Below are 20,091 nucleotides of genomic sequence, written 5' to 3' on the forward strand. Positions count from 1 at the left end.
CAGTTTCAAGCCTCTTGAATGTTTGTGATGCTTGCCTCCATAGATATAAAAGACTAGATGGGACATTGGCAGTGTTTTAGTGCGTGCGACTGGCCGCCATGTTTGTGAGGGCGGGAATCTGCGGCGCTGTGTAAACACTACGGGAGGAGGGGGGTATTTGAGACTGATTTTGTGGTATTTTTCGACCGAAAAGTGCTAATCTTTTTTGCTCACGGCATTCTTTGGAATGTTTAGATTGTGGAACAAGTGCTGAAATATGCTTATCTATTGTAATTTGGCTACGTTAGCCTTAGACATGTTGCACTGTTGACGCTGATGAAGAATAGGCGGCACCAAAGGTAGATTTGCTTGGCATGCCTGTTTTAGATTTAATTCAGTTCCCATGTTTTTTTTTGTGCACACCACAATCCTTTAATTATTCTTGCATGGATAGAGCATCAGTCATATGATTTTTCACAAAGAAAGCTTACCTAGATAGGTACCAGAACATTGGCAGCGGAAAGCAGACTCATTACCTACACTTGCTTTGCCTGCTCACTTTCTACTGTTGCCTTCAATGGACAATATTTATGAAGTAAGAAGGTTTTATGATTATAGGTTTTAAATAAGTACTTTACTTAATGTCATCAGTTAGGTATTAAATAGTAGTTCAGTGCCAAATGAAAAATCCATGCACTATGCCAGATGCCTCGGGGGCTCTTATCCGCTCTGGGTTCAGAGTGCAGTGTGAGTGGCATACCACGCTCACCCTCAACCAGAGCTGATAGATAGTGAAAATGCCAGACGTCGTGATATCTGCACCAGTGAACCGTGTCGCACATTTGATCCCAATAATGAACAGCACAGGGGTGACGTAAAAATGTGCGTTAGTTGGAGCACCTAAACTCAGATTGTCATTACCTAATTAGTTTTCACATTGTAAAGCTTAAGCTACACTTCATGCTCTTTTGGCTCACCTGTTATCAGTATTAGTAAATAGGGTATTAGTAAATCTGGCATTACCATCAATGCTAAGTGCTAACAAGTAAATATGAAGTCCAAGGAAGATAAAAATCGTAATCTTACTTGACCTAACCTTACCTACTAACCTAACTAACCTACAACCTACAAACCTCAACCTACATACAACCTCCATACCTACAACCTACCCACCTACAACCTACCAACCTTATATGTGCCGACGGTGGCACCAGATTTATGGATACCCTTATTTGTTAGGTACTTCACTCCACTTCTCATTTTATTTGAAGCTCATTTAAATTATTGTATTTAAGTCTGTGTAAACTATTATTTTAAAAATCTGATGCTTTTCCATGACTGTAATCTCACTGTTTGCTATGTGTATTTTGTAGTGTGTACTGTGTGCAAATCCAGTATCCTACACTTGTATGCTACAGGCCTTGTTTTGATCTGACTAACTGTTAATATGTTTCAGCTTTACAGACTAGTATCTTTTGAAATTGAAATTTGCCTCTCAGTCTCTCAAGAATCAAGATGCCAAATAGATGTGCAGGATTTGATTGCTGACAAACCAGGGATGAGGCTCAAGAGTCAAGAGATCACCCTGCATTGGCAAGTAAAAGCTGCAGACTCTTGATTTTTTATATTGTTACAGGTTATCTGTCACCGAGAGCGATTGCTGTAGTTCAATTTCTTGCATCAAAATTGGCAGAATATGACTTCACTGATCACTCTGACGTCATTTCCGGCCGACCTATGGTAGCTACACAATTTTTATTTCTATAAAATGTTTCAGATTGATGCAGCCGAAGGTACTGCAAGTTTCGTATTGACACGTCTAGTGGTTTAGAAATATTGCAATAAATATATATTTTAATTTTTTCAATATATAAATGTAAATATTTTATTGCAGAAAACAGGAGAGGGGCTCTAGAGCCCCACCCTCCAGTCATGCGTGGGTAAAGGCCCATCAGTCACTAAAACCAGAATAAGTGCAAAAAAATTATTACCAAATGCCCGGAGACTGCTTTACCATTGCCAACATGTGTGTGTGTGTGTGTGTGTGTGTGTAGGTGCGTGTGCGTGTGTGTCAACAATGTGTTAACAACAAATACAACACTTGTGCCTGGCGTATGTTAACACTAAACACTATTAGCCATATTTTATTGATAATAATCGAACCTTCCAGGTGGCTGGAACAACCCCAGTGCCGCACAGTTCTGCGGGATATTCCGGCACCTGCTCCACCGCTGCGGCGTCCGGCCCGGCAGCACAGGGAAAGTGGCAGCCCTCGACCCGACCAGCATCCTGGCAGTCGGTCACACGACCAGCGGACGGGGAGCCAGCCTTACTACCTCGGCCTCCACCACCTCAGACAACGGTGCCACGGCACTCCACATCATCACGGAGCACGACTTCCAGCCTGGGCTGTCGTCGCCATCTACATCGCAGGGTTCGTGGTGAAGAAGGCGCTCGACTCTGTCAGCTGTAGCACCTGTCAGGAGACCCTGGTGAGCGACATCCAGCCGGACGACATGACACAGCTTTACCACCTCTTCATCATCTCTGCCAGATGAGCTAAGGTGGGGACGGGTTACATGCCTGGGATCTGACTGAGACCCGCTCATACCCTGCCGAAGTGTTGGTGATTTCAGCGGTCAGCTGTCTCTAGCCGGTGTCAGTGAGTCGCGGCCAGCTGCCGCTGGAGTGGGTATCTACCGTCGATAGCTGCTGTGTGGCGGATAGCGTGGATTTGGATGGACACTTCATATTAATGAACAGATCAATGTCTGGCCGATAAAAGACGTATTTTGTCGATGATTGCTTAGTGACTGAGTGGGTCCACTGGCGACCAATGCAGTGGGCGCTGGGTTAACGCCTCGCCTCTTGTGACCGTGTCGATATGTAGCACTGTTAATTGCCGATTCGTTGCCGGCCGTCTCTGCTCCGTGGCTGGCTGATCCGGCACAAACTGGTGTTCTTGGCTGAAGGCGCGGCTACAGTTACACTAGCTCGCCACGTGGCTGTGCGACTATCGTCGGTGCTGTCTGCAAGGGCGATGTCGGTGCCTGTAGGGGGCGCGGATTGATTCAAAGTGAGGAATGGGTCATCGGAGCTCGGGTCAGGTCATGTTCGGCTAAAATAAGCGGATTTTGCGATTTGCCGCATCCGGGTGAATTTCCTTGCCTTCTAGTGCATGTTTATGCATTTTACATGCGTTTTTTAGTGTTGATGTCTAGATAACGTGCATTTGCCTCGAGGTCAAGGCTGCGCTTCATATGGGCAGTTTTCGGAGCATCTTGCTCATTTTATTCGTAATCCTTAATTATGTTTGCGGATTTGTGCCTGCAAATCATTTTTTAAAGTAAGATTGACACGGGATTCGAGATCGGCGCCCATAAATACACTTCACATGACCCGCCATGTGTCAAGGCCATCCGAGGTCATCTAAGGTCGCTGACCTTGTATGACCTTATGTGACCCGGTTCGCTAGATTTCGAGATGAGGTTGATTGGGAATGATGTAACCCATTTCGCCGACAGTTCACGCGTTTTGGTCGATTTTATAGCGAAAGATCTCAAACTCCAGTGACTTTACTGGTTCGATTTCCAGTGTTTGACCTGACCTCTGAGTTCACCTGTTGACCTAGTACCCTGAAATTTGGTATCACTGGTTTACTCACATCGCGGACAGCATACCTATTTTTTTCCGTTCTTGCTCCGTCGAGGGGCGAACGGCTGGAGTTCACTCCGTTCACCCTGGCTTCCCCTACTCGTAAGACGCTGACAAACTACGAACGGGTGAGGGCTAAAATTGCACTTATTGTCGATCATTGTCCATTGCATACTGTATACATAGATATAAAGTATGGTAGCCATAATGGGAAACGAATTTAATCTTAAATTAGCATGCCAATTGCATCTACCTTCGGTGCCGCATATCCTTTATCAGCGTCTTCAGGGCTATATGTCTAGGGCTGATGTAATTACATTACAATAAATACACATGTTTCTGCCCTTGTTTCACAATCTACTCATTCCAAATAATGCCATAGGTAAAAAAGATTAACACTTTTCGGTCGAAAAATACCACAAAATCTGTCCCAAACACCCCCCTCCTCCCATAGTGTTTACACAGCGCCGCAGATTCTCGCCCTCACCAACATGGCGGCCGCTGCTACGTATTCGCGAGTCGCTCCCGACATGGGGGTGCCCTATCTAGTCTTTATATCTATGCTTGCCTCGATTTATGGCCTTGATTAGGACTATTGCTTGCAGTGAGATGGCTGCAATTCATCATCCTTGAACGCTTGCTGAGGATGGTGTGAAAACTAAAAATAATTTTTCCACGTGTAATGAAAGTGATTCCCTGTAGGTGACCATTATATACTTCACAAAATTACTCATTTTGATCTATTGATCGTCCGTCACTTAGTGTGTCCCAAAATTAGTCGTTATTTGTTTGCCTAATGCCTTCAGTTCTGTGCTGCTGTTAGCATCCATGCCTATTCCTATAACAATAGCATGTCAATGGGGGTCTGTCACAAAGCATCAGTGGTGGTTTTTCAGCTTTGAATGTCAACCATTGTTTCTAGACACAAACAAATTTGAGGCTCGAGCAGTTAAAGTTCAAAGTAGTCTGGCAAGTGGCATGCTCAGCTCACGCCAGTCTGCAAAACATGGCAGGGAGCTCGACAAGATTTTCGGGGCAGACAAAATCCTGCCCCGAATCAGAATGCTGAGTCCAGGGGCAGCCCAATTCCTGCCCCTAATGATGCAAATAATGTAACGATATAATGATGGAGGAAGCAGTGAGAAGCTGAGAAAATCACTTCTGTGTCAATTTTTTAACTTCTGCACCAGATTTTCCTGTTTCTGCCCCAATCTTCCTGAAACCTGCCCCTATTTCTGCCCCAATCTGTGGTGTCTGGCACTCTGCCCCGACGAGATCTCGTCGAAGCCTGCCACGTTTTGCAGACTGGTGCTCACGTAGGTACATGGCATGTTCGTAAGATTATTGGTCAGTAATCCATATCACAAATTGTGAAGGCTATCAAAGTACTTGCTTGGTCTTTGATAGTCTCCCACTTATAAAAAGGGGAGTATAAAACTGTTGAATGCAATGTGGACAGGTCATTAACATTTTGAATTCCTTTTAGTGCTAGGCTACCCAATGTGGAACCTCGAAATTAAAAAAGGAATGGGGATGATAGTGGTATTGTGCATCTGTCTGCATTTTGTGGACAATCTTGTGAAAAACATAGTCAATGTTAGAATCTGAAGCTGACTATAAGATAAAAAGGACATGTATGTCTAAGCAAAAAAAGATTCATAGAATATTTTTGAGATGTGCCTGAATGGGCTTCATAAGATCAAGATGTGGAAGAATAAAATGTGTTCCTTGTAGACTGACAGACAGGAATCCAAGCAAAGATAGGAGTTAAGGCCCTACTCCTCCAGACCTTTGGCTGGGGTTCCATTAAACTATGATGGCAACTTTGTTGAGTATTTTATCTGCAATTTCTTATCAATGCCTTCATTTTTGTAAATAATATGCTTGTTTGAACATATAAGATTCAGGATTTTTGAAAGGTTACAATATTGCATGCCTTTCTCAACAGTCATTGCCATGAGGCTGCTGGTGGGTGACCAATGTTGATGTATTCACTATTCATCACAATGCACAGATGCTTTGGGATTGTGCAGTCCCTCAACACTGTGGAGCTGTCAGCCACACAAAAGTAAAAGCTGCTTTGCACTTCAGATTGGATCAGAGTGAGATTTCAAACACCTTCACCTGGCTGACCCACTTGAGTCACTAGGTCTTGTGTTATTTTGTTTTCATAGGTTTGAATAAGTTTCCACACAGATAACAGTAGTAACAGTAGTTTTACTGTTATCTGTGCTTCCCATAATAATGAAGCCAATTCAGAATTCATTTTGCATCTCAATCTGCCTAGGTACATAACCACACCAGTTTGCTTTGTTACTAATGTTTGGTTTCAAGGAGGCAGCATAGTGAGAAAGGAAGCTGCAAAGAGCTGCATTTCCTATGGCTTGATGCTTCTAGTAAAAACTTCCAAGGACATGTAAAATAATAGATTATTGTTTTTTAAGACTTCCTTGTGGCATGTCCACAACATTATCACCTTGTGATTGTTGTGGACTTCTGCTGGTAGTTTGGCTTAACATTCCAGATTCCATTTGACCAGACTGTTTGGCTGCATTTTCAGCATTTGTAGCTGTAGCTGCTGGTGATCATGGTGAAACGAGGCATTGAGCACAAACCAAGCTGTCAAGATTTGGGAGAGTCATCAGATTCTGCATTCCAGGAGGAAATCGAAACAAGTGAGTCTCTCCACAGGCTTTGAAAATGTTGAATCATGAACATTTTGAAACCCCACCTTGGCCTTGGATAAACTGCTTCCAGTTAGGTTTGTTTTTATCAATTATGTGTGTAGTGTTACCCTCCCAATAAAAAATACTTTTGGTGGAATGTTTATTTCAATTTAATTTCTGAATAATAGACCTTCATATGCTGAAATCCAGTCTGTAATTTTGCTGAATTTCAGCTTGTAGTTAGGTATGAAGTGGAAGTTGTATGTGCTCATCAGTCTCTGTTTATGTAGTGCTCTGTGCTAGTCTAATAGTCTGAAGCTGGGGAGGCCAGTCCCTACAAGTATGTTACAAAGATCCGAACCTAGGTATTTCTGTTTTCAGGTATAAGCATGTGCCAGCACGTGGGCAAGAGTGTCAGCCTGGCTGACATTAAGCGGCAGCTGAAGTCGAACCGGCGGATCGGCGCCTGCGACAAGAAGGTGCCGACCCCATGCACGGCACCCGCGGATGGGGAGGAGGTGAGGGACGCCCACTGGTGCGAGGCGATGGCCGTCACCAGTAGTGACGTGAGGTGACTAGCTGGTGGTTAAAACCAGATCAGCCTTGGAAACTGTCTTGTACCAGTGTGTTTAACATGGGGTTTCTATCATCTCATCCAGCTCATGAAGCAAATCCTTAATCCCGGAAATCCGTATCTGCCTGCATCTGTAGCACTCCTTGTCTGCATCTGTACCTGTATCTGTCCGTGTTTCAGCAGTCGGTGCCGTCGGGCGCGCAGCTGCCGCACGGCGTCTGGCTGTGCATGCAGTGCGGCCACCAGGGCTGCGCGAGGCACGCCACGCAGCACTTTAACACGCCGCGCTCCGACTCGCACACGCTGGCCGTCAACGCCGCCGCCGACTGGGGCGTCTGGTGAGGATGCTGGGGTGGGCCGTCTGGTGAGCAATGAGGTCACGGAGTGGGGCGGCAGCAGCTGCCGACTGGGCCGTCTGATGACAATGATGCGGTGGGGCAGGTTCTTGGTTCCACGCTCGGCGGGTCGTTTCGGGAACTGTTCCTTACACTGACGTTTCGTGGCTGTCTAGAGAAACCATTGACGTCTTCGTAACCCATTGCATTTGGCTAGGAACGTACAACACGCACTTATTCACATTGCAGTGTTTCCACACAATGATAAGCTTCACTGTTGCTTATAACGTTGTATTGTATTTCCAGGTGTTTCACGTGTAACGAGAAAGTGTCACTGAAGAGCAATAAGAAACTTCACGAAGCTGTGCAGTTTGTCAAGAAAAAGCAGGGAACTCTACGACCCGGAGGTAGGTAACTTAGTACCACTTCCAGGCTCCAAAATCTATGGAAAAAATGCCATTTTCTCGTCTATGGAAAATGGCATACGTCACAGCAGTCCATAAGAAGGGATCAAGAACTGAAGCCCAAAACTACCGCCCAATTAGTTTAACCTGCATATGCAGTAAAGTGATGGAAAGAATCGTCAATGAACAAATAATGAGTCATATTTTGCAGAACGACATTTTGAACCCACGCCAACACGGATTTGTTTCCGGAAGGTCGTGTTTAACAAACCTCCTCTCCACTTTGGAAGACTGCAGCCGCAGCCTTGATGAAAAGGTACCTACAGACATTGTCTATCTAGACTTTGCAAAAGCTTTTGACACCGTACCACATGCAAGACTTTGTCATAAATTATACCGATCAGGGATTGGCGGTCAGCTGCTTAACTGGCTTGAAGACTTCCTCTACGATAGGAAACAGAGAGTTGTAGTCAACGGAGCCCACTCAAGCTGGGCAAAGGTAGCAAGTGGCGTCCCACAGGGCTCAGTGATCGGTCCCACACTGTTCCTTCTGTTTATTAATGACATGCCGGATCAAATAGTTAGCCAGGTGCAAATTTTTGCTGATGATAGTAAAATCTACCGACACATCAAGTCACATGAAGATGTGGAGCGCTTACAAGGGGATCTCCAAGAGATTGAGCACTGGTCTCGTCAATGGAAACTATGCTGCAATGCTTCTAAGTGCCAGACCCTTCGAATCGGCACCAAACAAATGATGTCCGACAGACCAGTCTACATGCTCGGTGGTACTAAGCTGGAGAACACCAACGAACAAAGAGACCTGGGTGTTATTGTTGACTCCTCGCTCGAGTTCAACAAACATATCAACAAATGCACCCAACGAGCATATGCCAGTTGGGGCATGGTAAGGAGAACCTTTGAAAAGCTGAGGCCGGCAATGTTTAATCTCACATACAAAACATTTGTTCGCCCTCACATTGAATTCTGTCCCCAAGTGTGGTCTCCATATAAGAAATATAATATCAAGAAGATTGAAACAGTTCAAAGAGCAGCTACAAGAAGAGTTGTGGGACTGCAAGGGTTAAATTATCCAGAGCGGCTGAGACAGCTTAAGCTTACCACCCTAGAAGAGAGAAGAGAACGGGGAGACTTACTTGAGACCCACAAAATCCTCCATCAGCTCCACGAGTGTGACCTCACCCAATTATTTAACGTTAGAAACCGAACAGAGCGAGATTACCTCAAACTGTACAAGCCCCACCACCGGACGTTGAAGAGAGGAAGATTTTTCTCACAAAGAGTTATAAATGAATGGAATTTGTTAAGCTCTCACACCAAGATGGCAAAAACATCTAACCAATTTAAGTCAAGATACGACAAACATCGGGCAGACAGACAAGACTGACCGAAGAGAAATCAAACTGATATAGAAAAACGCGTGATTCAAAAAAGAAATGGGCTACAACATAGACCTCGACGTCTTCTTCCAGAGCCCAAACAACCTTGATTCTTGATTCCAGCTTTATTTGACGTGTTTTTACGGTTTGTTGGCTCGTGACTCGTTAGTCATACAGGCAGATAATTGCAATTATCTGCCTGTAGCTTTTGTTGATCGTCTGATGGCGATTGTAATGTTTGACGGGCATTTTATTTGCATTTCAGCCACGCCGTCCAAGGAGGACACTCCGCCTCCCAAGTCTTCCAAGGGCGCCTCCGCTAAGGAGAAGCAGGCTCAAGCGGACCGCGATAACGAGTCACTTCCGAAGGTCAAGGTGAGTCTTTTCCGGGGTTGATCTGCTGTTTTGCAATTGGATCTGTCTTGGCACTTGAAGTTCCTCCGTGATTGATTTGCAACAATATGAATGGAAGTTTTACCATAGGGATCTAGCATTAGACCTTCGCAAGAGCACGGACAAATCACTCTCCGCAACTGACTGCGGGACCTCTCTTTCCTCTGACAGGGTCTGATCAACCTGGGTAACTCGTGTTACCTGAACTCGGTGCTGCAGTGTCTGAGCCAGTGCCACTACCTGACGCACTACCTAGACATCAGCAGCCGCTCCGGGCGAAAGGTCACAGTCAGCGCTGACGGAGAGGTGAGACGCGAGAAAGAAAGGGAGGGAGAGAGAGAAGGGGCGTCAGGAAGGGGGAGAGTGGCCGAGAGGATAAAAGACGCCATGAGTGTTTGATTGCCTGGCGAACCCAGCGGTCGGTCATCAGACGGCTCCAGTCTGACTGCTGTCTCCTGACTCTCCTCTGTCTGTAACTGATGTCCGTTCAGACTGTGCTGACTGCCGATCATGGCTGCTATCTGGCTAGTCTGTCTGCTCTTTGTGCCTGTCTGTCTGCGCGGAAACGTCTGACCCTGCTGTCCGCGTCTCCGCGCCGTCAGACGATGGAGCTGGTGCTGCCGGAGGGCGGGCCCATCACTGCCTCCCTGTGCGACTTTCTCAAGCAGATGCACATCACGGGCACCGGCTCCACCGTCTCGCCCAGTCACCTGCTCAGAAAGGTGAGATATATAATATCTCCCCCAGTCACCAGCTGCTCAGAACGGTACTGTGTTTCTTTTGTCCTCCTAATAACGTGAGAATGTCCTCAGCTCAATTTACCTTCCGAATAGAAATGCGATCAGTCTATTGACCACCTGATGAAATAGCTAGATATTTCACCTAGTCTCCAGGAGATGCCACCTTGAACGACTATTGTACGCTGTGCCTCTTTGTGTCCGCCAGATCGCCCTGAAGGTGCCCCAGTTTGTGGGCTGTGACCAGCAGGACGCACACGAACTGCTGCGAGCGCTCATGGAGCAGGCGCGGCTTGAAGATCTGCGGGTAAGTGTCCCACGCAACTCCAACTCCGGAGAATGGTCCATGATTGTCCAATAGCGCCTGGACAGGCATGTCCCTGGCCGTTCTAATGTTTCAGGGCGAGTCCCCGGACCCGGACTTGTTCCCTGCACAATGTCTCATCACTTTGTGCTCGTGATGAATACGTCTCACTGGTAAGTTGAAACGTGAAAATCAAGCAATTTTTTGATCGGTCTTTTCGGAGTTTTCGAACCTCCGGATCGGAGTATTATTACTTTGTGTAGAGCAGTGCAGTGCGAGCCGACTGGTGGTACATTTCAGTGTGTGAGCAGCTGCAGTGCGATCATTCTGGTCAGTTAGTGACAGCCGGCGTCCTCCCCCCCCCCCCCCCCGCTCGGCTTCCAGCGGCACCAGAAGCAGATCCTGCTCGGTCTGGGGCTGCCGGCCAAGGCCGACCCCAAGGAGGTACCCGACGACATGAAGGCGCGCGCTAAGGCGCTGGGCCGCCAGGTGTCGCATACGACCATCGACTCCATCTTCAGCGGCCAGCTGGTCAGCCTGGTGGTGTGTCAGGCCTGCATGGCCCGCACACACCGCATGGAGCCCTTCCTCGACCTCTCGCTGCCCGTCGCAGAAGATAAGGTGAGCAGGAGCTGTTGTCTTTGGCAGGTTATTAGATGAGTATTGAGCATGAGCTACCTTGAGTCTGTCAGATCTCATGGATTTATCAGCATTTTGGCATGACCCCTGTTGAGGTTTTGCTAATGAATGCGCCCCGTCTCCATCATAATTATTTATGCTTTCTTCTCCGTCGTTACTCCATGACTACCTGTTCGTCTGTTGCTCGACTTTGAGCTCTCGCTGTCTGTTACCACCTGTCTGTGTGTGCCGTGTATCCCCTCACCTGTTCCACCCTCCCGCAGCCGACCCGTCCCAGGAAGCTGTGCGGTGCGGGAGCAGAGGACGAGGACAGCGGAGAGTACGTCCTCACACCCAGCAAGGCCACCGGCTCCGGGCGGCCCTCCAAACACGCGCTCAAAAAGGAACGGAAGGCGGCGCGGCGAGCCAAGAAACACGGTAAGTGTGGACAGTCCCTGGGGGGCGCTGTGACCTGCTGGTGTGATACGCAGGGTTTTTGTAGTTTTTATGCTGGTGCCTGGTGCACGAGGGTTTACGGGTACGGCATTAGGGCGCAGAAGTATAGATAGGTTGTTTTTGACAAAGCTGTTGCGTGCATATATCTAGTTAATTAGACGAAATATGATAGGATAATATATGTATGACATTCATGCACTATGAGGATAATATATATATGACAATTGACATTCATGCACTATGTGCGTTTCAATTTCCGTTTCACGCTTGATGAGGGAGGGCTCTTTTCGGCCGCAGCCATGCGGTATTTAAATGGCGTGGCTACAATTATAGTTGTGTGCTAAGATATTCGACATGTTTTGTATCACTGAGTCGACCTGATTTTGACCTGACTCCCTCGTGCCCAAAGGTCCGGCGGCGGCGGAGGCGGACGGTACGGGTCCAGAGCCGGCCCCGGAGCCGGAGAGACAGCCGACCAGCGACTCCGGACAGGAGCTCGACAAACAGTCGGACGTCGCCCACGCAGAAGGTGACACAAAATACCGTGTATACGAGTGCTGTATGATCATGGTGCATGCCTTTATACACTTTTTGTCGTCTGGTTCTGGTGTCGTTGTACTTGTCCGCCATTTTCATTTTCTGGACATTTCTCGTAAAGACATTGGGTGGAGACTTCCACTGGCGTCGAACTGAAGCAGACGTCCAAGTTGGCGTCTAACTGGGCGTCTTACTGATGGACAGAGACTTCCAAGCTAGACGCGTCTAAAGTTAGCTGTCGCCAGATAGACGCAGCCGCCGTCCAGCTAGGCGCGTCTAAGACTTAGGCGCGTCTAGCTAGACGCGAAATGGAAGTCTCCACCCATTGTCTCGTCACCAGTTACACTTTGCTATCGCCTGTCGCTTGTTGGCCGTCTGACCCCACCCACCCGCTCTCGCTCCGCCGCAGGTGAGAGTGACGCAGACGAGGAGGATAACGGCGACACGGGCCCGATCATCTTCAGCCTGCTGTCGGAGCTCGACCCGCCGCCGGCCTCGGTCAGCGGGGAATCGACGGAAGACGAGCTGAACGAGCCGCCGGCCTCAGTCAGTCCGGACCCGCCGGCTGACGAACCGCCGGCCTCGGTCAGCCCCGACCCGCCGGCTGACGAGCCGCCGGCCTCGGTCAGCCCCGACCCGCCGGCCGACCTGGCCGCGGAGGAGCTCTCGGAGCGGCTCAGCGCGCTGATCGTGGACCGCGCCGGCGCCGCGGCCGCTGCGGACTCGTGTGGGGACGAGCCGGGCCCGCTGACGGTGAATGGCCGGCCGTCATCACCGGTGGAGGCGGACGCGGCGCCGGCCGGGCGTGTGCCACTGGTCGGTGGAGACGCCCGTCGTGTGCCGGTGGATAAGGAGGATCCCGGAGGAGCCGGAGACGCGGCCAGGAGTCAGGCGGACGGTGGGGACGGGGAGGGCGCCGACAAGGCTCCGAACGGCGCGCCGGAAACGGCGGGAGCGGCCGAGGTGGAGAAGAAGCAGAGCTCTGTGCCGGCGGAGAACTGCGGAGAGGAGGTGGAGGCGCGTGAGAACGGTCTGTGCGGGCCGAATGGACACTGCGGTCAGGCGGCCGAGGAGGCCCCGCGGAACGGCCCGTCACCCTGTGAGCGGACGGACGGCGGTGGTCCGACGGAGGCAGCGGCGAACGGCCAGAGCTCGACGGCAGGGGCGGCGGACGGCGGCGAACCCCAGTCTGCGCCGAACGGCGGCACCTGTGCGCCCACCGAGTCTGCCCCGGCCGAAGGGACGTGGACCGGTGAGGAGGACCCCTCACCCGCGGCCTCCGCCTCGGACGGCCCGCCGCCGCCGCTGAGCCGCTGTGAGTGGCTCAGTCGAGCGCTGACCACCCTGGCGCCGCGCTACCAGGCGGCCGCCGGCGAGTGCAGCCTGCTCACCTGCCTCAACCAGTACACGGCGCCCGAGTTGCTCACCGGCAACAACAAGTTCGGCTGCGACAACTGCACGGAGCTGCGCAACAAGCGGCTCACAGCGGCTGAAAAGGGTAGGGACTTGGGGTGGCAGGCGGGGCGGGGACAGTGTCAGGGCTGGGCACCTCTACAGTCTACATGTAATAAGGAGAACATTACGTCATTGCAGATTTCGCTTGACAATATGTCAAGTGTTTACTCTTAAAGGGACTATCCCACCTTCTAAAATGTTGTTAAAACCAGTTAAATTGTGCCCGACTTTATAGATTGGATGACCAGGAACACGGTTCTGGCATTTATTTTTCATTAAACATCGTAGGCTTCCCATATTCCAAACACAAACATTCAAATATGTGACGTCACAGCCCAAAATTACCTCCTTCCCCAGGCCATATTACTGTCATAAAGCTGATTCTTTTTACTCTGTAGGCACCACAACAAAGTTCAGACCAAGTTTTAAGCGTTTTTTCAACGAAAAAACCCATTTAAATCAGAATGACTAAACGAGGTGACGTCACACTAACGGTCGCTCCATGTTGAAGATAGGGCCTTGTGCAAGGCCCATTTTCAAATGAAGGGAACGAATTTCTTCAACACCAAGAGGCCGCGGGGGTTGCAACCTAGATAGATAGTGGTTTCTGAACCTCGCCGCAAACTTGGCTATCTCAACTCAAACCCCATGTTAAAGGTGGGATAGTCCCTTTAAGTCGGTGCATGTTAAGCGTGAGGTGGACGGATTTATCAGAAGTTTATGTTCAGATTTCATAATTGTGCGATAAATTAATGGCAATTCAGGCTTACAGATGCGCTACCCCAAATACCCCACATGCCTAATACACTTAACCCAATCCTACTAATCCAACTCCATAATTAACTCCCTCCCGCCACTTTTTCAACAGCGGCTGAGAAGAAGCTCGGCACGGTCTACAGCAACGCCAGCAAGCAGCTGCTCATCTATAGCCCGCCGCCGGTGCTGACCATCCACCTGAAGCGGTTCGAGGTGTGCAGCTTCAGCCTGCGGAAGGTGAACCGGCACGTGCAGTTCGGCGAGCGGCTCGATCTGGCCCCCTTCTGCTCCTCCATTAGCCAGGTATGTAATGGCAGCAGGCTGGGTGATTTGTGATCCCTCCATCACTCATCAGTTGAGCAGACAGCGACATGCCCGAAAGCTTCATATTACTATCCCTGCGTAGTGTGCATCCGTTATGTTTCGTGACTCAATATCGTAGCTCGTTGCTACTGGCCTTAGTCATGATTCATCTCATTCAGTCATTCATGATGGAACATTCAGTGATTCATCTCTCGTACCCATATGTAAGCCTCACTCACCGTATACTGACCGCAGAACCCTACCCGATTCTGTGCCACGCAGCCTCCCTGCCCCGTGCGAAATACTCCCACAACGCCGCCAGTGCACCCCGCTGCCGCCCGGCCGATAATCCACCAGCACACACGCTGGCACATGACGTGTGACATCCTCTCTCCCCTACAGGACCTGCCTCAGATGCGGGCCGGCCAGCGGCGGGTGCTCTACTCGCTGTTCGGCGTTGTCGAGCACAGCGGTCGACTGACCAGCGGCCACTACACGGCCTACGTACGCGTCCGCCGCCGTCACGACCAGCTCACGGTGAACCCTGCGCGACTCACCACACTCGTCACCGACGCGTTCGCCGTGGCGTGTGAGCGGGCGAGGCAGCGCGCCGAACAGACCCGACCGGAGACCACGGACGGGCCGCCCCCGGCCAGACCCGCAGAGGAAGGCCGGGGAGACGGGGAGGGTGGGGACGCCGCTGCCGTAGCACAGGAGCCGCAGACGGACCAAAAACAGCCCGGCCCGGAGCCCGAGACGGAGCCGCAGCCGCAGCCGGAGGCCGGGCGGTGGTTTTACGTGAGCGACACGCACGTCACAGAGGTGACTCTGGACAAGGTGCTCAAGGCACAGGCTTACATACTGTTCTACGAGCGAATTGTGTAAGCGACTGCGCTAGCTTGGGATGGTGCTCTGTGCACGGGGCTGTGACGGCGCGCGAATCGTGTCCCTCAGTCTGACCGAGGTGTGATTCTGGCCCCAATCTCCGTCGATGGGTGGAACTCTGTCTCGATCTGCGCTGATGCGCGCTGCGAGCTGCTGTGTAACTATGTCGTGAGTCAAGCGTGCGAGCGTGTGATGTGCCACTGTGATGCGGTTCCTGGGTTTGTCTGATCGGGCCGGGCCTGATCCCAGGCCGTCTGCCGAGCCGTCCTACCCGCAGCTAATAGTTGGCTCCCGGTGTGGGACAGCCCTGTGCGCGCGGATCCGCCTGCGGCGTTGTCCGGGGCCGTTACGGATTTTATGTGGGATAATCCGACCCATGGCGCAATCTTGTGACAGGGTGACAGGGTGAATCTTGTGACTTGTGTCCCCGACATATGATGGGTGCAGCTCAGTTATATGCCGCTGCGCAATGTGGAACACGCGGCTCGGCTCATGACAATATTATGCTGCGTTCGAACGAACCAGTTTCGTCTGTTACCGGTGCAGTGCTATTTATTTTTGGGTGAATACAATTTGTATAAGAGTATGCTAAAAAAAACCTCTTAAGCGATGGATGGAAAATAAATATGCAGTACCCAGGCGATAAATCACAGTAAGCGACAGCACACAGGAGCTGTTTTTAGACATCGACCTACACAAGATGACCACACACATGCTACGAAGAACCATATTAAAGTTAACCTGATGGAATCAAATCATTGACACAATGGCTGAAACGTATACGACATATCTTAGGTAGACGTGACGCTGCCAAGGCGTGCCACAATATCACGAACGCCTTTGGGCTGGCGACAATACGACAAAACCCTATCAGTGAAGTGACGCTCACAAATGCCCTAAACTGGCTGACTGAATGGGAGGTAGTGACAGCCCCGCGATATTCCAGACTTAAGAGGCGGCAGTGAGACTCTCAGCATACCGCTTCGACTAGTGACTGACATCGCACACCAGTCACTAATAACGTAATCACTCAGTATGCATCATCACCGTTGCCGTCATACTTCGGTACATGATTGCCAGTGACATTAACAATCGCAGTATATATCACCAGTCTCGTCACAGTGTGAGTATCTGCGGCCGCACGCCGCGTCCCCGCACTGCCTCTGTCGGCATGCAGAGCACGGGGTCGATGGGCGCCAGCGAGCGGTCCCCGAGCAGCGACAGGCCGGCCAGGCCGAACAGTGTGTGGAACGGGTCGCACACGTCTCCGGGACGGTCCGAGATGCCGCCGTCCTCGCCGTCCTGGCTGGCAAGGATGAACCTGAAGCAGACGGGTGGGGTTAGAGCTTCGAGAGAGGGCGGGGCGGGAGATGGTCAGCGCAGCCCCGTCAGATTCAAGGATACATCAGTGTGGGTAAGCTCAGGCAGACAGAAAGTGAGCTCAGTTACATCAAACTATCAGCCCAGCAGCCCTGCAGCCTCTCAGCCCCTCAGCCCTCAGCCCGCACTCACTCACCTGGTAACGCTTTCCTCGTCGATCCAGTGCAGGCGGCCGAGGATGGACAGCGAGGCGAGCACCCACCACGAGTAGCACACGTCGGGCAGCTTCTCGGGCCGTCCGTTCAGGCCGCCGGCCGGCAGCTGGCGCTCACAGAGCCACCAGCCGGTGCGGTCGGCGTCCAGCTCGCCGAGCCGGCCCAGCAGACTGAGCGCGCCCAGACAGCAGTACATCTGGCCGGCGTGGCTCTCCGAGCGCGGCCGAGAGCCGAACCCGCCGTCCCAGTTGTGGCACGACAGGACGAACTCGCCGGCGGCGGCCGTGTCGATCGCATCCAGACGGTTCTGCGCCGCGGAATAAGAAGGGATGTTACATTTGAGGTGTAAATTCCAGTGACAGGAATGAAACCGCTTACCTACCAGTTGGTAACAAAATAATGGAAACGGTAGCACAACAATCAGAAATTTTTGCGACAAAGGTTGGTTGGGGGCAGATTATCACAAAACACGTTGATAGATCGCAAAAATAAAAAAGACAACGGCTCATAGCTGATACCGTACACGAGGGAAACCGAAACCACGGACGACACCATCCGACAAAGTCCGACAATCACTGCGTTTCCATGACACATCTAAATCCATTTAACGAAATTTCACGTGCGTTTTTCTCAGATACTATTTACCTTATGCAAAAAAGAGCGTATGGCATTATCCAGCACCTAAGCCCATATTTACATTGATAAATGATGCCTAAATGCTATGATGGAGCAAATCCATTTTGCAAAGTCGGCCTAACCTGTGCCATGGAAATGTAGCTTATGTGAACTCTGTCACTGTTTATCGCTCATTACTATATTAAGTTGTCCGTAAAACTGTTTTGCAGTCTGACTGACCAGCAGTGTGAGGCAGGCGATGGCGCAGAACGAGAACCGGGTGTCCACCTCTCCCCAGGCGTCGCCCTGGAAGCTGCCATCAGGTCGCTGTAGGCCGGCCACATACTCCACCAGGCGAGGTACGTCCAGGGTGTCCAGCGCGTCGTACATGCAGCAGATCTGCCCAGCAGTGCGCGGCGCCGAATATCAAGACAGGACGAAAAGGAGAAGCGTGCGTCACACGCGCATCAGTCTGACACGCGTGAGGTACATCATATGTACGTCATACAATATCAGCGCTAGACTGCTCTGAGCAAAACGACACACAAACGGCCGCACTGTGCCGACCTCAAGACAAAATCTGACAGCACAAATGTCAAATTAACTCTGAATCAGCATAAAGTAGTACAGGACAGGCTGCTCAATTAGAGTTCGTCATGACCTGACCGGCCCCGTCCTGACCTGCACGGCGCTGAGGGTGTAGAGCAGGTGCGGGTCGTGTCCGACGGAGCCGGCCACCCCGCCGGCCGGCGTCTGACACTGGCCGATGAACCGGAGCAGCTCGGAGCGGTCCAGCCGGTCGGCGGCACCCAGCAGCCGCAGCCCGGTCAGCGTCCAGTAGGCGCCGCTCATACGCAGGTACTCAGAGATGGTGTTCTCCTGTAAGGGAGTGGAACGGGGAGACATAAGAAGGTGAAAACATGGATGGGTGCGATGTGCTAGATTTACCAGGTCCTTTTTCTCAGGAATTATGTTGCTACTGATAATGAGCACTGAAAAGCAAGAGATATTCTATGTAATCTTGGTCATTATGAATTCAAAACTCATGATGTGAGTGACATAATGTTATACTGAAGACAGTAAGTAGTTGCAGCAAGATAAAGATAAGCATAAAATCAGCAAAAATGTCAGTGCTGCTCAGGCTACACATGCATTTAATGACAAAAAAAAAATCATTCCTACTAATTGTCAGACTTCATTACAAGATCTGGAATGCATAGGTAGTTAGGTACTTACCATAGCATGTTTTGGATTGCTTGAATATGTTGCCAAATATTCTACATGCAGCTTGTGCAGAAGTTCCTTGGGTGCATCATCAGCACATTTGGTAGAACCCTCTACAGACTTCATTGTCGGACTTCAGGCTTCGGACAATGCAAAGACAGAGTTGCCTAAAAATCATAGACAAACAGAGCAATTGGTAACAATATTCTGTTTCACTGAAGCAAAATGCAAAATGCCACTGTTATTTGATACATATATTTACAAAAATTGCATAGAATAGAACATCATGTAACTAAATTGCAGGCTGCATGATGTGTATGTTAACGTATTAGTCTAAGCATAATATGAATCTAAATGAAAATGCTTGAAAATTTTCAACATTATTTCTGAAACTCCAAATAAATTCTTATTGTGTATACCTATCTTATTCATACTGCAATGTTTAAAAAAAAATGATTTGCCTATTTACCTTGGAAGCAACTGGAAGTTTGTGTATTTTTTGCAAAGCGTTCATTGTCATAAAGTAAATACAGCATATCTTATAATTGTTAACGACTCAAAACAGCGTGCCCAAGGTATATAAACACAATACCGTGCCCATTAACTACGAACAATTGTGTCAGAACAATGAAAAACCGGCTGCCACTCGGGAGAGGTGTGGCCGAGGGGCGTAGCCGTTATTGAATTTCCAGAAAACTTAACAATACAAGTTTAAAAATATAAAGTTAACAGAATCTATTAATATAAATGCCATGAGAATTTCAAATAACATTATCATTACTCTTACCCAAGATCTCTTACCTGACTCAAGGCCATATAAAGAAGAGTAAGACCTGACTCTTACCGACTCTTACCTTGACCTAACAGCCATAACCGTAACGGGTGTGTATCAAATGTACCCAAGTACAGTCGGACCCAGAATCCAACGGGACCCAAGATTCATAAGTACCCAGGTGCCTCAGGCTATACGGAAGTACCATAGCGACGTTGGGTCCCAAGGTCCAAGGTTGCCAGAATATGATTGGCTGAGCAGGCAGACCAATCGAACGAGCTGTTAGAAACTACTGTCCCTCAGTACACTCTCTGACAGTGGGCAAGTGCGGTAAAGAGTTCGCATACCAAAGTGACCCTTCCGGAGGACCGGCGGCCGGCGCCCAGTCAGGTAACAATGGGAAGGGTCGGAGGGACGGCCCGCCGCGCCGCACGGTGACAGCTGATTCCCGGGACGCTCAAGTGTCGCCTGTCAGACGCGTCGCCTGCC

The 20,091-nt window shown here is 50.0% G+C and overlaps 2 protein-coding genes across 12 annotated transcripts; one reads left to right on the top strand and one right to left on the bottom strand.

Annotated features, from left to right (window-relative positions):
- Positions 1-44: 44 nt before the first annotated feature.
- LOC122366294 (ubiquitin carboxyl-terminal hydrolase 45-like) lies at positions 45-15,984 on the top strand. 5 transcript variants are annotated; one of them, XM_043338374.1, is made up of 17 exons: positions 45-338; positions 1,436-1,576; positions 2,150-4,331; positions 6,194-6,308; positions 6,681-6,817; positions 7,054-7,211; positions 7,515-7,615; positions 9,278-9,387; positions 9,577-9,711; positions 10,008-10,127; positions 10,351-10,449; positions 10,831-11,067; positions 11,349-11,502; positions 11,930-12,049; positions 12,467-13,555; positions 14,381-14,571; positions 14,974-15,984. In XM_043338374.1, exons 4-17 carry the CDS (start codon positions 6,221-6,223, stop codon positions 15,454-15,456), a joined length of 3,222 nt encoding a protein of 1,073 aa, XP_043194309.1. In that variant the 5' UTR covers positions 45-338; positions 1,436-1,576; positions 2,150-4,331; positions 6,194-6,220; the 3' UTR covers positions 15,457-15,984. The 5 variants fall into 5 exon arrangements, with proteins under 5 accessions (XP_043194309.1, XP_043194310.1, XP_043194311.1 ...); XM_043338375.1 differs by lacking the exon at positions 1,436-1,576; XM_043338376.1 differs by lacking the exons at positions 45-338; positions 1,436-1,576 and having other exon boundaries at positions 4,228-4,282.
- LOC122366296 (geranylgeranyl transferase type-2 subunit beta-like) lies at positions 15,982-19,836 on the bottom strand. Of its 7 annotated transcripts, none has more exons than XM_043338391.1 (6): positions 19,808-19,836; positions 18,843-18,997; positions 18,288-18,485; positions 17,847-18,005; positions 16,973-17,298; positions 15,982-16,777 (listed from the first exon to the last, which is right to left on the bottom strand). In XM_043338391.1, exons 2-6 carry the CDS (start codon positions 18,954-18,956, stop codon positions 16,573-16,575), a joined length of 1,002 nt encoding a protein of 333 aa, XP_043194326.1. In that variant the 5' UTR covers positions 18,957-18,997; positions 19,808-19,836; the 3' UTR covers positions 15,982-16,572. The 7 variants fall into 7 exon arrangements, with proteins under 7 accessions (XP_043194326.1, XP_043194325.1, XP_043194322.1 ...); XM_043338390.1 differs by lacking the exon at positions 19,808-19,836 and adding an exon at positions 19,685-19,805; XM_043338387.1 differs by lacking the exon at positions 19,808-19,836 and adding an exon at positions 19,675-19,805.
- Positions 19,837-20,091: the final 255 nt, after the last annotated feature.

Source organism: Amphibalanus amphitrite, unplaced genomic scaffold (assembly GCF_019059575.1).
Source record: "Amphibalanus amphitrite isolate SeventyFive unplaced genomic scaffold, NRLGWU_Aamphi_draft 000795F_arrow, whole genome shotgun sequence".
NCBI lineage: Eukaryota > Metazoa > Arthropoda > Thecostraca > Balanomorpha > Balanidae > Amphibalanus > Amphibalanus amphitrite.

Coding starts and splice junctions, on each gene's coding strand:
- LOC122366296 (XM_043338391.1), bottom strand. CDS start 18,956: ATGAAGTCTGTAGAGGGTTCTACCAAATGTGCTGATGATGCACCCAAG. Junction 17,299..17,846: donor TCGCCTGCCTCACACTGCTG/GTCAGTCAGACT, acceptor TCCGCGGCGCAG/AACCGTCTGGATGCGATCGA. Junction 16,778..16,972: donor GACGAGGAAAGCGTTACCAG/GTGAGTGAGTGC, acceptor CGTCTGCTTCAG/GTTCATCCTTGCCAGCCAGG.
- LOC122366294 (XM_043338374.1), top strand. CDS start 6,221: ATGGTGAAACGAGGCATTGAGCACAAACCAAGCTGTCAAGATTTGGGA. Junction 10,450..10,830: donor CGCGGCTTGAAGATCTGCGG/GTAAGTGTCCCA, acceptor CTCGGCTTCCAG/CGGCACCAGAAGCAGATCCT. Junction 12,050..12,466: donor GGACGTCGCCCACGCAGAAG/GTGACACAAAAT, acceptor GCTCCGCCGCAG/GTGAGAGTGACGCAGACGAG.